A 14,140-nucleotide genomic window follows, 5' to 3' on the forward strand; every position below is an offset into this window, starting at 1 on the left:
GTGATTGTTTTTTAATGAAACTTTTTATCCCAAGACATGTCTACTTTTTTAAAAATCAGGATATGAGAAAACATGTGAACGAAGAAGTTACTGAGTTCCTAAAGTTTTTGCAGAATTCTGCAAAGAAATGTGCACAGGATTATAATATGCTTTCTGATGATGCCCGTCTCCTCACAGAGGTAAAAATCAACTCACATTTGTGTAAACTGCCAAGTGATGGACAATAGCAGCATTCTGAAATGTGTGATGATTCCCCCAAAAGCATTTGGAACTGTCAATATTACCAATTTAAAAACCGCAGGTCTTTTCTTCATCATGCATTAAAATAGTTTAAAAACTAACATCTCAAAATTGTGTATTATAGTATATTTGTATGTATATTTATGTTCTTTAATGATCCAACTATTGTATTATATCATTACATTTTACTCACATAATAGTTTGAACTGACCCACTGATTTCACTTGTGAGAGAGTAGTGTTTAAAGAGTTATCCTGGTCCCTAAAAATCTGAATGGTACTTTAAAACTCAGTCACGGGAACTTGTGCTCATTATGTTTGTGGTAACCAGCCACAAAATGATAAATTTCAGCTCTGAGTTCATTTTTTGATACTTCACTCATTCATGCAAATTTATTAGCAAGACCTGTATATCATCCCAGCTCGTACCCTACCATCATTCATTGAGCCTTCCAGAAACTTAAAGTATACTACTTAAATAGACAAGGCGTGTGGTACACGCCTCTAATCCCAGCACTTTGGGAGTCCGAGGCGGGCAGATCACCTGAGGTCGGGAGTTTGAGACCAGCCTGGTCAGCATAGTGAAACCTCATCTGAAACCCCGTCTCTCCTAAAAATAAGAAAATTAGCCAGGCATGGTGGTGGGCGCTTGTAATACCAGCTACTTAGGAGGCTGAGGCAGGAGAATCACTTGAACCTGGGAGGTGGAGGTTTGCAGTGAGCTAAGATCCCACCATTGCTCTCCAGCCTAGGTGACAGAGCGAGACTCTGTCTCAAAAAAATTGGATAAAGTATGCTACTTAAACAATAACTATATATGTACATACACATATGTTTGTAGTAGAGTTTATAAATATCAGTGTAAATTTATTTAAGCCTTTAAAACTGGTCACTGTAAACAATAGTGTTAATATATTTAACACTACTGAACTCTACACTTAAAAAGGGATAAGATGGTAAATTTTACCATAGTTTTAAAAAACAAAACTAGGCACTATAAGTTGAAGGACAGCAGGAGTATTACACTTTCACTGTTTTAAAAAAAAAAAAAAAAAAAAAAAAAGGCCAGGCATAGTGGCTCACACCTATTTTTTCAGCACTTTGGGAGGCCAGGGCGGAAGGATTCAGCCCAGTAATTTGAAACCAACCTGGGCAACATAATGAAATCCCATCTATACAAAAAATTTAAAAATTAGCTGGCATGGTGGCATGTGCCTGTAGTCCTAGTCCTAGTCCCAGCTACTTGGGAGACTTAGGTGGGAGGATCACTTAAGCCCAGGAGATGGAAGCTGCAGTAAGCCTTGATTTTGCCACTGCACTGCACTCCAGTTTGGATGACAGAATGTGACCCCATCTCAAAAAAAGGAAGAAAAAAAAAAAAACTGTAAGGAAGAAATTTGTTGTTAATATGAACCAGAAGAATGATTCTTCTAAATACATGAATTTGATTTTTATTTTCTGTGAGCCTAAATATAATATATCCAAATGGAATGTCATAATTTTCTATGTGGAGAAGGAGCTGGCAGCTATTCTTGTTTTTTAATAGTGCGTTTTAAAAGACCAGAATGATGTTTTTAATACATAAGTCATAGTTCAGGCTGGAGTGCAGTGGCACAATCCTAGCTCACTGCAGCCTTGAATTCCTGGGTTCAAGTGATCCTCCCCACCTCAGCCTCCTGAATAGCAAGAACATGGGCATAGGCCACTACACCTAATTTTTTTTTTTAGAGACAGGGCCTCCTGTGTTACCCAGGCTAGTCTCAACCTCCTGACCTCAGTCCTCCTGCGTCAGCGTCTCAGAGCGCTGGAAGTACAGCCCATCTTTCTTAGGAAGAGTCTTTACAAAGTTCTGCAGTGGCCTGCATGATCTCTCCCCTCCTTCCCATCCCCCATCCTCACTTACTACACATTGTCCTATCAGTTATTCTGCTCCCACCTGCGGACTGGCCTTTACATCTCTTCAATACTTCAAGCATAGTCCTGCCTTAAGTCCTTTGGCATTTGGGGTTTCTATTTTTCTCTCAATCTGTTCCCCGGATTTCTGCATGGAATAGTGTCTTGATTCTTTTATGTCTCTCTCTGTTCAGATGTCACCTATCAATGAGGATGTTCCTGGTTACCCTATGGAATGTAGTATGACCCTCACTTTTCCCTTTACCATGTTTTATTTTTGCTTATTGTCCTTCTCCTCATTGTTTTTGTAAAACAGTGCCTTTTTGTAAGTGCTGTTTTATTCACTGACGTAGTCTCCCAATGACTAGAATAGTGTCTGGCACACTTAAGTGCTCAAGTGCTCAATGTAAATATTTCTTGGGTGAATATAAAACTGTACTTTATTAACAAAGTACGTTACTTGGTAGCTAATGATAAATGATAAACATTGTCATGTTTTTTTCCATATTGATGTGGTAGCACATTTTCTCTAAGTTGTATTTTACATCCCCACTGCAAAGATTCACTGATACTTTTCTAAGATCCTTCAGTTTTAAAATTTTATGATTTTATGTGGAAAAGTATATAGAAATTTTATGTGGAAAAGTATATAGAACAAAAGAAAAAATAGATGCAGCTTAACAGATAATTATATAGTAAACATCTGTGTAACTCTTACCCAGGACAAGAAATAAAACAATACCAGTAATCCAGAAGCCCCCTGTGTAGTCCTCCTGTATAATAAATAGCACTCTCCTTACTTGAATAATCACTATCCCAGCTTTGGTGGTGATAAGTTGTTTGCTTTTTGTGTGTATATGGAGAGTGGTAGTTCTACTTCTCTTTTGCCTGATTTTGTTGGGATTTTTTTTTTTCTTTTTTTTTTTTTAAGAGACAGAGCTTTGCTCTTGTCGCCCAGGCTAGAGTGCAGTGGCACGATTTCAGCCCACTACAACCTCTGCCTCCTGAGTTCAAGCTATTCTCCTGCTTCCGCCTTCCAAGTAGCTGGGATTACAGGCTCCCACCACCACGCCCAGATAATTTTTGTATTTTTAGTAGAAATGGGGTTTCACCATGTTGGCCAGGCTGGTCTCGAACTCCTGACCTTGGGCAATCTACCTGCTTCAGCCTCCCAAAGTGCTGGATTACAGGCGTGAGCCACCATGCTTGGCCCCTTTTGCCTGATTTTGAATTTTATGTGAACAGAATGCTTTTGGGCCTTCCTTCTTTCATTCAGTATTGTGCTTTTTAGATTCTTAACTTGTGTGAGTTGTAGTTCATTCATTTTCATTTCTGTCCATTTTTCCATTATATGAATAAACTACAATTTATCCTGTTGATCAGAACTTGGGTTGCTTCCAGTTTGGAGCTATTCTAAGCAGTACTCTTAATAAAATTCTCATACGTTTATTTTGGTACACATATGCACATGTTTCTGTTGGATAAATAGATGCTTCTTGACTCACGATAGAATTACATCCCAATAAACCTATAGTGAATTAAAGATGCATACACCTAACGTACCGAATATCATGGTGTGTTTTAGCCCACTCTAAATATGCTCACAATACTTACATTTACCAACAGTTGGGCATAATCATCTAACACAAAGCCTATTTGATAATAAAGTATTGAGTGTCTTGTAATTTATTGAATGCTGTGTGTTGTGACAAAATTGCAATGATTTGGCACCATTGTAAAGTTGAAAAATCATTTTGTGGAACCTTTATAAGCTGGGGACTGTTTGTATACCTAGGAGTGGAATTATTGGGTCATAGAGTATGCCTATCTTCAACTTAAGTAGATTTACAAATGGTTTTCCAAAGTGGCTATACCAGGTTATATCAATTTACATTCTAACCAGCAGTGTTCAACAATTCTGTTGCTCCACATCTCAGATATATATATATATAGGGGGAGGGGAGAGCACATGCATGTTTTCATATGCTTCTTGCTCACTTTTTCTTGCAGAATGACTTTTCATTTTTTCTAATTGATATGTAAGATTTCCTTATATATTCCAAATACGAAAACTTTATGGGCTATATATGTTGCAGTTTTTCTTCTTTTTCGGTTTTGAATTTTATCTTTTTATATTAACAAGTTAAAATTGTATATTTTTTTTGTACAATATGTTTTTAAAATATGTGTACATTGTGGCAAGGCCAAACCAGGCTAATTAACATATGCATTACCTCACAAACCTATTTTTTTGTTGTGAGGACTCTTAAAATCTACTCTCTTAGCAGTTTTAAATTACATTGTAATTATCATCACCATGTTTTGCAATTGATCTCTTAAACTTTTTCCTCTTACCTGACTGAAATTTTGTGTCCTTTAACCAACATTTCCGCCACCACCCCAGCTATTAATGCTCACTGCCTAGATGCATTCATTCACTGTGGTTTGCACAGTTGTAATATTCTGATTGTATCATTTATTCATTGGAATAATTTTTAAAAGATATACTTTCCCTTATTTACTATTCGGTTTCCTAGTTCACGTAGCTTACCATGTGACAGAATAAATACTAGACTCTTTCCTTTGAAATACCACTTTTTAAAAAACTAGTTCCTTTTTATTCTCCAATGATGATGTATTTTCTTTTTAAAATGTTATTAAATCATGGAGTTAAACATATATGTGTTTCTGTCCACGAAGATTATTATCCTTTGTAAGCCTCAAATAATACTAACTCACTGAGAGGCTCTTCCTACTGGCTTTTCAGTCAGTCTGGTAGTCTTTGAGGCTCATTTTCTATATTTCCTGCCCTGGCACTGGAATCAGCCATTTTCTAGAGCCCTTGTTTCTTTTAGTGTGAAGTGATATTTCAAGACTGCAATGTGGGCACTACGGATGCTCCTGGGTTGATCATTGTTTTGAGAATAATTCAGTGGATAGAACTAGGAAAGAATACCTCATATGTCTCATTTGCTTTATCCCGCATTACACTCACAACAGCCTCAAAATAACAATAGTAGTGATCAATACGATAACAATTGAAATTATTTTTTGTATGCTCTTCTCATTCTCTCCCACATTTTTAAAAAGATTGTACTGTGTTATTATTGTTAGAGCATCGTATAGCCATTAAATACTAAAGCCTCCCTTTTATATCCACATTTAATTTTTAAAACTATTGAGGTATAATTTACATATAAAAATTACTCATTTTAAGTGCATTTCTTTTGTGAAATGTCTATTGAAGTATTTTGCTGATTTTTGTATTTGCTTTTATTTTTATTAAGCCATAAAGTTTCTTTATATAGTCTGAATACAACTCCATTATGTATAGTTTTCTTCCAGTTTGTGATGTATTTTTACATTTTTTAAATAGTGTCTCAAAGAACAGAATTTTAATGGTCTAATTTATCAAAAATTTTTGTGGTTAGTGATTTCATGTGTTCTGGCACAGAAATATTTGCCTATCCCAAGTGATTCTCAGACTGGGGTCAGTTTTACTCCTTCCTCACCCACCCGCCACCCTGCCCATCCCTAGGACTTTGACAGTGAGACATTTTTGGTTGTTGCAACTGGTGGAATGCTACTAGTATCTGCTGCCTAGAGGCCAAGGATGCTGCTAAACATACTAAATGCATGTGAGTGACGTCCCATACAACAAGGTATTATCCAACTGAAAGTGTCAGGGGTGCTTGCATTGAGAAATCCTAATCTAAAGGGCTTATAGTTTTAACTTATATACGTAAATAAGTCTATGTTGATTTCAAGTTAATTTTTGTGTAAGATACAAGGTAAGGATCAAAGGTCATTTCTTTCCGTATGAATGTCTAGTTGTTCTAGCATAATCATTTTCAACTGAGAGTGACTTTGCCTCCTAATGGACATTTGACAATGTCTAGAGCTTGGTAGGGGTGCTGATGGCATCTACTGGGTAGAGCCAGAGGTGATACTAAATATCCTACAATGTACTGGACAGCCTAACACTACAAAGAAGAATTATGTGGTCCAAAATGTTAGTAATGCCAATGTTGAGAAACTCTGCTTTAGCACAGAGTGTGGTTGAGAAAGGTATTTTTTCCCTTACTGAATTACCTGGTCACCATCACGTGGATCAACTTTTTTTGAAGACGGAGTCTCCCTCTGTCACACAGGCTGGAGTGCAATGGTGCGATCTCTGCTCACTGCAACCTCTCCCTCCCAGGTTCCAGCGACTCTCTTGCCTCAGCCTCCCAAGTAGCTGAGATTACAGGTGCCTGCCACCACACCCAGCTAATTTTTTTGTATTTTTAGTAGAGATGGGTTTCACCATGTTGGCCAGGCTGGTCTCGAGCTCCTGACCTCAGGTGATCCACCTGCCTCGGCCTCTCAAAGTGCTGGGTTTACAGGTGTGAGCCACCATGCCCAGCCTGGATCAATTTTTTGACTCTGTTTTGTTCCATTAATCTGTATGTCTATGTTGATGCCAAAACCATATAGTCTTGATAACTGTAGTTTTATAGTCCTGAGATCATGGGTTCTTTACATTCTCATGTAAATTTTGGAATCAACTTGTCCATTTCTACAAAAATCTAGGTGGGATTAAAACAGTGTTCAGCTAGATTGCTTTCCTGTCTTTTAAAAATAAAATCTGGGCCGGGCGCGGTGGCTCAAGCCTGTAATCCCAGCACTTTGGGAGGCCGAGACGGGCGGATCACGAGGTCAGGAGATCGAGACCATCCTGGCTAACACGGTGAAACCCCGTCTCTACTAAAAATACAAAAACTAGCCGGGCGAGGTGGCGGGCGCCTGTAGTCCCAGCTACTCGGGAGCCTGAGGCAGGAGAATGGCGTAAACCCGGGAGGCGGAGCTTGCAGTGAGCTGAGATCCGGCCAGTGCACTCCAGTCCGAGCGACAGAGCGAGACTCCGCCTCAAAAAATAAAAATAAAAAAAATAAAATCTGATAATCTCTTTTAATTAGAAAGTTTAGCTATTTACATCCATTATGATGACAGTATGTATTGATTTTGTTTGTGCTTTCTGTTTTACTTTTTCTGTACTCTTTTTTTTTTTTTTTTTAAACTCCTTTTGAGGGGATTGACATTTTTCCTCTTTTTCCCCTCTCTGTTGGTTTGGAATTTACATGTCTACTTTCTTTTCTCTTAGTGGTTACTCTTGAATTTTTACAGTAAATAATTCCATTATTCAATATCAACTAGCCTCCCAAACAATACAGAAATCATAGAGCATTTTGGCTCTCATTACGTCCCTCTTGACTTGTATGCTATTTGTTGTAATACAGTTCCTTTTTTAAATCTACCCACATTATTATTTTATATGGACTATGCTTGTTTTAATTTATCTACAGGTTTGCCAGATTGTGGCCCACCGTTTCTTCTTCTCAAACCTACATTCTGAGATTCTTTCATTCTTCTTGAAATCCTGTGTATTCTAGATGTGCCTTTGATGAAGGTCTCTTAATGGTGAACAATCTCCATTTTTTTTAATTTGGAAATCTTTTATCTATCTTGTTCTCATTTTAGTAATATAATTTTAGTTCATACGCAATTCAAAGTTGGCAGTTACCTTTTTTCCGCAACATTTAAAGATACAATCCTACTTTTTCATGTTATTGTTGAAAAATGTATTGTCTAATTGTCGTTTCTTTTAGGGCTTCTGTCTTTTCTTACTATAATTTTGGTATTTTAGAGTTTCATAAAAATATGCTTTTTAATAAAATCCTGCTGGCTGATTGTGTTTATTGTGTCTGGATTTATAGCCTTCATCAGTTCTGGAGAATTCTCAACCATTTTCAATGATTGCTTCTTCATTTTCTCGTTGCTCTTCCTAGGATTTCCAAATTCTTCCAAGGCTAGACCTCAGTGTGTCCTCCATTTCTCTCTCTCTTTTTTAAATTGTGGTAAAGTATGCATAACAAAATTTAACATTTTCACCATTTAAGTGTACAGTTCAATAACGTTAAATACATTTACATTGTTATGCAACTGTCACCACCATCCATCTCCAGAACTTTTCGTCTTCCCAAACTGAAACTGAGTACCCATTAAACAGTAGCTCCCTGTTTCCTTTTCCCCCTAGTTCCTGGCAACCACATTCTGTTTCTGTCTGTATGAGTTCACTACTCTAGGTTCCCCATATAAGTGGAAACATACAATATCTGTCTTTTTGTGACTGGCTTCTTTCACTTAGCATAATGTCCTCAAGATTTGTCCAAGTAGTAGCATGTATCATAATTTCTTTCCTTTTTAAGGCTGATTAATATCCCATTGTGTGTGTGTGTATGTGTGTGTGTGTGTGTGTGTGTGTATATGTATATATATTACATTTTGTTTATCTGGTCATCCATTGATGAACACTGGAGTTGCTTCCACCTTTTGGCTATTACGAATAATGCTGTTATGAACATAATTGTATATATATCTGTTCAAATCCCTGCTCAAATGTAGAAGTCTTATGTTTGACTTCCCACCTGCTCTTAGAACTGGTTGAAGAATTTGCCCTCAAGCCACCTCACCTTTCATAGGTTTCCTTACTCCTCACTGTTCTAGTTTCTCCTCTATGTGTTGATTTATGGTTCTTAGATATTTTCCTTGCTTTTCACCAAGCCCAGAAATATTTTTCCTTTCTAGCCCAAAATAAAATTTAGGGAACATTTTTTATAATGATAAATGTGTATTGTATAAATGCATATGCTTTTGATCAATTTAATTCTCAAGATATTTTGAGTATTAAACACTAATAGCATTCAGTGGGTGAGTGATGGGGAATGGCCTGAATCTTTTAACCTCCTGTGTTCACTTAGTTATTTTTCAAAGAAAAATGATTAGTATAAAACTTTTTTTTTTTTTTACTACATAAGCTAAATAATGATCCTTCAGTTAATTGAGTACCTACCAGTTGTAAAATACTTTCGATAATTATATAATGTATCAGAGTGTAGGTGTAAAATTGTCTTAGATTTTCCTTTGACTCTCTTGCTGTAGTTACTGAATTAAGTAAATTGAGTTAAAAACACTGTAACATCCACCATAGTTTTACCAGGAATGATGTGCCAATGAATGTCTAACAAAAATAGTCTCTATTTCAAGTAGTTCTTATGTATTACCTTCCTTTGCATATTCAAATTCTTGTAATAACTACCATAGGAAAGGAATGTTACAAATGAAAGTTAACTAATAGTACAAATAAGGAGCAAAGATATTTTGCAGATAGGAGTTTGCAGTTGACTCAGATTTTTTAAAACTTTTCCATATTAGTCCACATCTCTGTTAGTTACAAATGATACCATGAATTAAATATCAAGATCTGCCATGAAAAGCATAGATGAAGAGAGAAAATGTGAAAGATAGGGAGTAGGGATTAGAAAAGGGGGGAAGGGGTTCTGAAACTATAGATGAAAAGATATACTGGAGTAAAGTTACTGATTTGTAACTTGACACATTTTACAAATATGTGAAAGGAGAGGGTATGTAGATATATATAATAAAGATAATATATAAAGATGCCAAGAGCTTTTGTGACCTAAAATATATTATGAGACATTCAGAAAAGGTTCATTGACAGAAGAAGAAGAAATATGTATCTTAGAAGATAATGTATGTATGTGTTTTAATCAAACAACTCTCCCCACCCCCAACAGCTATGCATCTCTGAATTGTTTATATATTATCACAAGTGGCACATACTCTTTTCACAAAAAGCTGTGAATTTTGTTTACTTACCAATTACATTTTCTCATGTTATTGATTTTTTTAGATTATAGATTACAATGACCCGTAAGATAACTACTTCATTAACTTATTGTGCTTGGGAATGTTTTCAGAGTACACTACTTAATTTCTAATTATTCGTATAACTGCTTTTATTGCAGTAAAGTGTGTTGAAATTTTCATGTGCCTTTCTTTAAGAGTTTCTTAAATAACATGGAAAATATGATATTATGTGTCCTCTAATTTTGAATTTTAATGAGACTGCTAATTTTAGTATTAAACATCAATATTTTAAGTAACTGGGTTAAAAATAAATTATGAAAATAAAGAATATACAATGTGTGTATTAGTAGCTTAATTAATGAAATCAGGCTAATTTTTGCAATGAATAATTACATAGTCATATGTAACTAAACATTTTCTTTTTGCATTATTAGAGGAATACAATACAAATGAATTTTTCTTAATTTCTATTTCTCAGAAAATTTTAAGAGCTTGCATTGAACAAGTGAAAAAGTATCCAGAATTCTATACTCTCCACGAGGTCACCAGCTTAATGGGATTCTTCCCATTCAGAGTAGAGATGGGATTAAAGTTAGAAAAAACTCTTCTTGCATTGGTAAGATTTATCATCAGAGGATATAAGCTTTTTTTTGTCCAAAATATCACATATATACGTGTGTGTGTATATATATATATATTTATTTTGTTTTGTTTTGTTTTTGGGAGACAGAGTCTCACTCTTGTCACTTGGCGTGTAATGGCATGATCTCAGCTCATTGCAACCTCCATCTCCCAGGTTCAAGTGATTCTCCTGCCTCAGCCTCCCAAGTAGCTGGAATTACAGGTGCCCATCACCATGCCTGGCTAATTTTTCTATATTTAGTAGGAAATGGGGATTTCACCATGTTGGCCAGACTCGTCTCAAACTCCTGACCTCAAGTGATCCACCCACCTCAGCCTCCCAAAGTGCTGGGATTACAGGAGTGAGCCACTGCACCTGGCTCATGTATACTTTATATAGACATTATATTTAAATTTTAAGCAATAATTAGGTGACTTTAAAAATATATAATACCAACCTGTTTCCCTTTGTTTTTATTCTATGGATACAAATACTTGATGTTTTTAAAAATGCCACCACTTTGTTCCTTGATTTTCTCTTTTTTTACCACCCATCTGAATGCCCCTGAATACAAGCAGAAAGCCCCTTTTTTTATGGGATTTTATTTACAAACATATTGAGTAAGTGTGTGGAGAGGATATTTTGGAGTTTCTACTGTCCCCTGTTATGATTTGCGTCCCCTAAAAGGAGAAGATAGACTTTTTTTTTTTTTTTTTTTTGAGATGGAGTCTCGCTCTGTCGCCCGGACTGGAGTGCAGTGGCCAGATCTCAGCTCACTTCAAGCTCCGCCTCCCGGGTTTACGCCATTCTCCTGCCTCAGCCTCCCCAGTAGCTGGGACTACAGGCGCCCGCCACCTCGCCTGGCTAGTTTGTTGTATTTTTTTTTTTTTTTTTTTTTGAGACGGAATCTGGCTCTGTCTCCCAGGCTGGAGTGCAGTGGCCGGATCTCAGCTCACTGCAAGCTCCGCCTCCCGGGTTTACACCATTCTCCTGCCTCAGCCTCCGGAGTAGCTGGGACTACAGGCGCCCGCCACCTCGCCCGGCTAGTTTTTTGTATTTTTTTTTTTTTTAGTAGAGACGGGGTTTCACCATGTTAGCCAGGATGGTCTCGATCTCCTGACCTCGTGATCCGCCCGTCTCGGCCTTCCAAAGTGCTGGGATTACAGGCTTGAGCCACCGCGCCCGGCCGTTTGTTGTATTTTTTTTAGTAGAGACGGGGGTTTCACCGGGTTAGCCAGGATGGTCTCGATCTCCTGACCTCGTGATCCGCCCGTCTCGGCCTCCCAAAGTGCTGGGATTACAGGCTTGAGCCACCGCGCCCTGCGAGAAGATAGACTTTAAAGTGGCAGGAAAAATTCTATGAAACTGACCTGGCATGATGGCTCACGCCTATAATTCCAGCACTTTGGGAGGCCGAGGCAGGCGGATCACTTGAAGTCAGGAGTTTGAGACCAGCCTGGGCAACATAACAAAACCCCGTTTCTACTAAAAATACAAAAATTAGCTGGGTGTGCTGGCACACACCTGTTATTCCAGCTATTCAGGAGGCTGAGGTGAGAGAATTGCTTGAACCTAGGAGGCAGAGGTTGCAGTGATCTGAGATGGTACCGCTGCACTCCAGCCTGGGCAACAGAGAGAGACTTAGTCTCAAAAAAAAAAAAAAAAAAAACCCCACAGGTAGTGGTTGTCAAGCAAAAACATTAATGTCTTGGCATAAAGTTTCTAAATCTGATGTTTACATTTAGTAGAATGATAAATTTCAAGTTAACAATTTCATATGATGAAAGATACTTTACTTAGAAAAAAATACATTGCGATTTTTGCAATAAAATAATTAATATTTTTCATATTTAGGGCAGTGTAAAATATGTGAAAACAGTATTTCCCTCAATGCCTATGAAATTGCAGCTCTCAAAAGACAATATATCTACCATCGAAACGTCAGAACAAACAGCTGAAGCTATGCATTATGTAAGTACCAAGGCAGCATTGGATCTTCCTAAATAATCTTTTATATCACAAAATATATCTAACCCGATTGTCCTAAAGTCTCCTTTCTGACTTTTCTTGTTCTTTACTTTATTGAAGAAATTTTCAATAAGTATAACCAAGTAACAAATTACTTGTTGTTTTTCAGGATATTAGTAAAGATCCAAATGCAGAGAAGCTTGTTTCCAGATACCACCCTCAGATAGCTCTAACTAGTCAATCATTATTTACTTTATTAAATAATCATGGACCAACGTACAAGGAACAGTGGGAAATTCCAGTGTTTATTCAAGTAATACCTGTTGCAGGTTTGTGATTTGCTATGTCAAATAATGCTCTCAAAAAAGAGAGGTTGGACAGTGTGTTCTCACTCATAAATAGGAGTTGAACAATGAGAACACATAGACACAGGGAGGGAAACAACACACACCGGGGCCTTTCGAGGGTTGGGGGACAAGGGGAGGGAGAGCATTAGGACAAATACCTAATTCGTGCGGGGCTTAAAACCTAGATGACAGGTTGGTAGGTACAGCAAACCACCATGGTACATGTATACCTATGTAACAAACCTGCACATTCTCCACACATATCCCCGAACTTAAAGTAAAATTTGAAAAGAGAAAAAAAAGAAGGGGTTGGAACCATTTCATTTCAGCTGTCTAAATATAGGTGGTCAGTTGTCAGATATCAAAGCACTGATTTAAGGAGGATGTAAGTTTGACACATTCAGTAAAATTTTTTATGTATAATGCTACTATAGGCTCAGCACTACTAAATGAATTAATTCGGTCTGTAGCACCTGTAGTCATATTTAAGGGTGAGAGTGACAAAATGATGGCATAGGGTGGCCAAGAAATACATGAAATGGTCAGGTTCTGTTTTTCACGGAAATGAAAGGAATGTAGTACTTTAGTAGACAACCTCAAATGGGTGAATTTCCATGACTTATTTACTTGTCTGTTACTGGAATTTGGAATTACAGTAAGTCTATACATATAAGCATAGGGTAGTCTTTCTTTCAACAATAAAATTTTTGCGCCGGGCGCGGTGGCTCAAGCCTGTAATCCCAGCACTTTGGGAGGCCGAGACAGGCGGATCACGAGGTCAGGAGATCGAGACCATCCTGGCTAATACAGTGAAACCCCGTCTCTACTAAAAAATACAAAAAACTAGCCGGGCGAGGTGGCGGGCGCCTGTAGCCCCAGCTACTGGGGAGGCTGAGGCAGGAGAATGGCGGGAACCCAGGAGGCGGAGCTTGCAGTGAGCTGAGATCCGGCCACTGCACTCCAGCCTGGGCGACAGAGCGAGACTCCGTCTCAAAAAAAAAAAAAAAAAAAAAAAATTTTGCATATTCCTGTATATAAGAAATTATTTCCCTCCTGTTTTGATTCATATTTAATTTTTTAAATATCTTTCAGAATTAATATACGTTACAGCATAAATATAATAAGTGAAAGATTATGTCTATTGAAACAAAACTACAAATTAGAGTTAAATGTAATATATTCTCTATGGTAAATATTTCATCATTTTTTGCAAGTTCCTATAAGAAACTAAGTAATAATGACAGTAAGAATATAACAGTAAAAACCAGAAATCCTTTTTAAACATTGTTAGAAAGACATTTTTCTCCTGCCAGTTGGATTTTCTTGCCCTTAGATTTCTAAAGGACTTTAATATCTTCTAG

General features: G+C 37.2%; 1 protein-coding gene across 5 annotated transcripts in view; it reads left to right on the plus strand.

Moving 5' to 3' along the window:
* Positions 1-14,140, plus strand: part of ICE2 (interactor of little elongation complex ELL subunit 2) — a 59,840-nt gene that overhangs the window by 12,645 nt on the left and 33,055 nt on the right. For 4 of the 5 annotated variants that reach the window (XM_033189896.1, XM_033189894.1, XM_033189898.1 and 1 more), the window contains exons 5-8: positions 60-179; positions 10,321-10,458; positions 12,319-12,435; positions 12,602-12,761. In XM_033189896.1, coding sequence (XP_033045787.1) covers positions 60-179; positions 10,321-10,458; positions 12,319-12,435; positions 12,602-12,761 — 535 coding nt within the window. Of the gene's footprint in view, positions 1-34; positions 180-10,320; positions 10,459-12,318; positions 12,436-12,601; positions 12,762-14,140 lie in introns of all 5 variants that reach the window. The other variant, XM_033189897.1, reaches the window with a different exon arrangement.

This window comes from Trachypithecus francoisi, unplaced genomic scaffold, assembly GCF_009764315.1.
Source record: "Trachypithecus francoisi isolate TF-2019V2 unplaced genomic scaffold, Tfra_2.0 Lachesis_group3, whole genome shotgun sequence".
NCBI lineage: Eukaryota > Metazoa > Chordata > Mammalia > Primates > Cercopithecidae > Trachypithecus > Trachypithecus francoisi.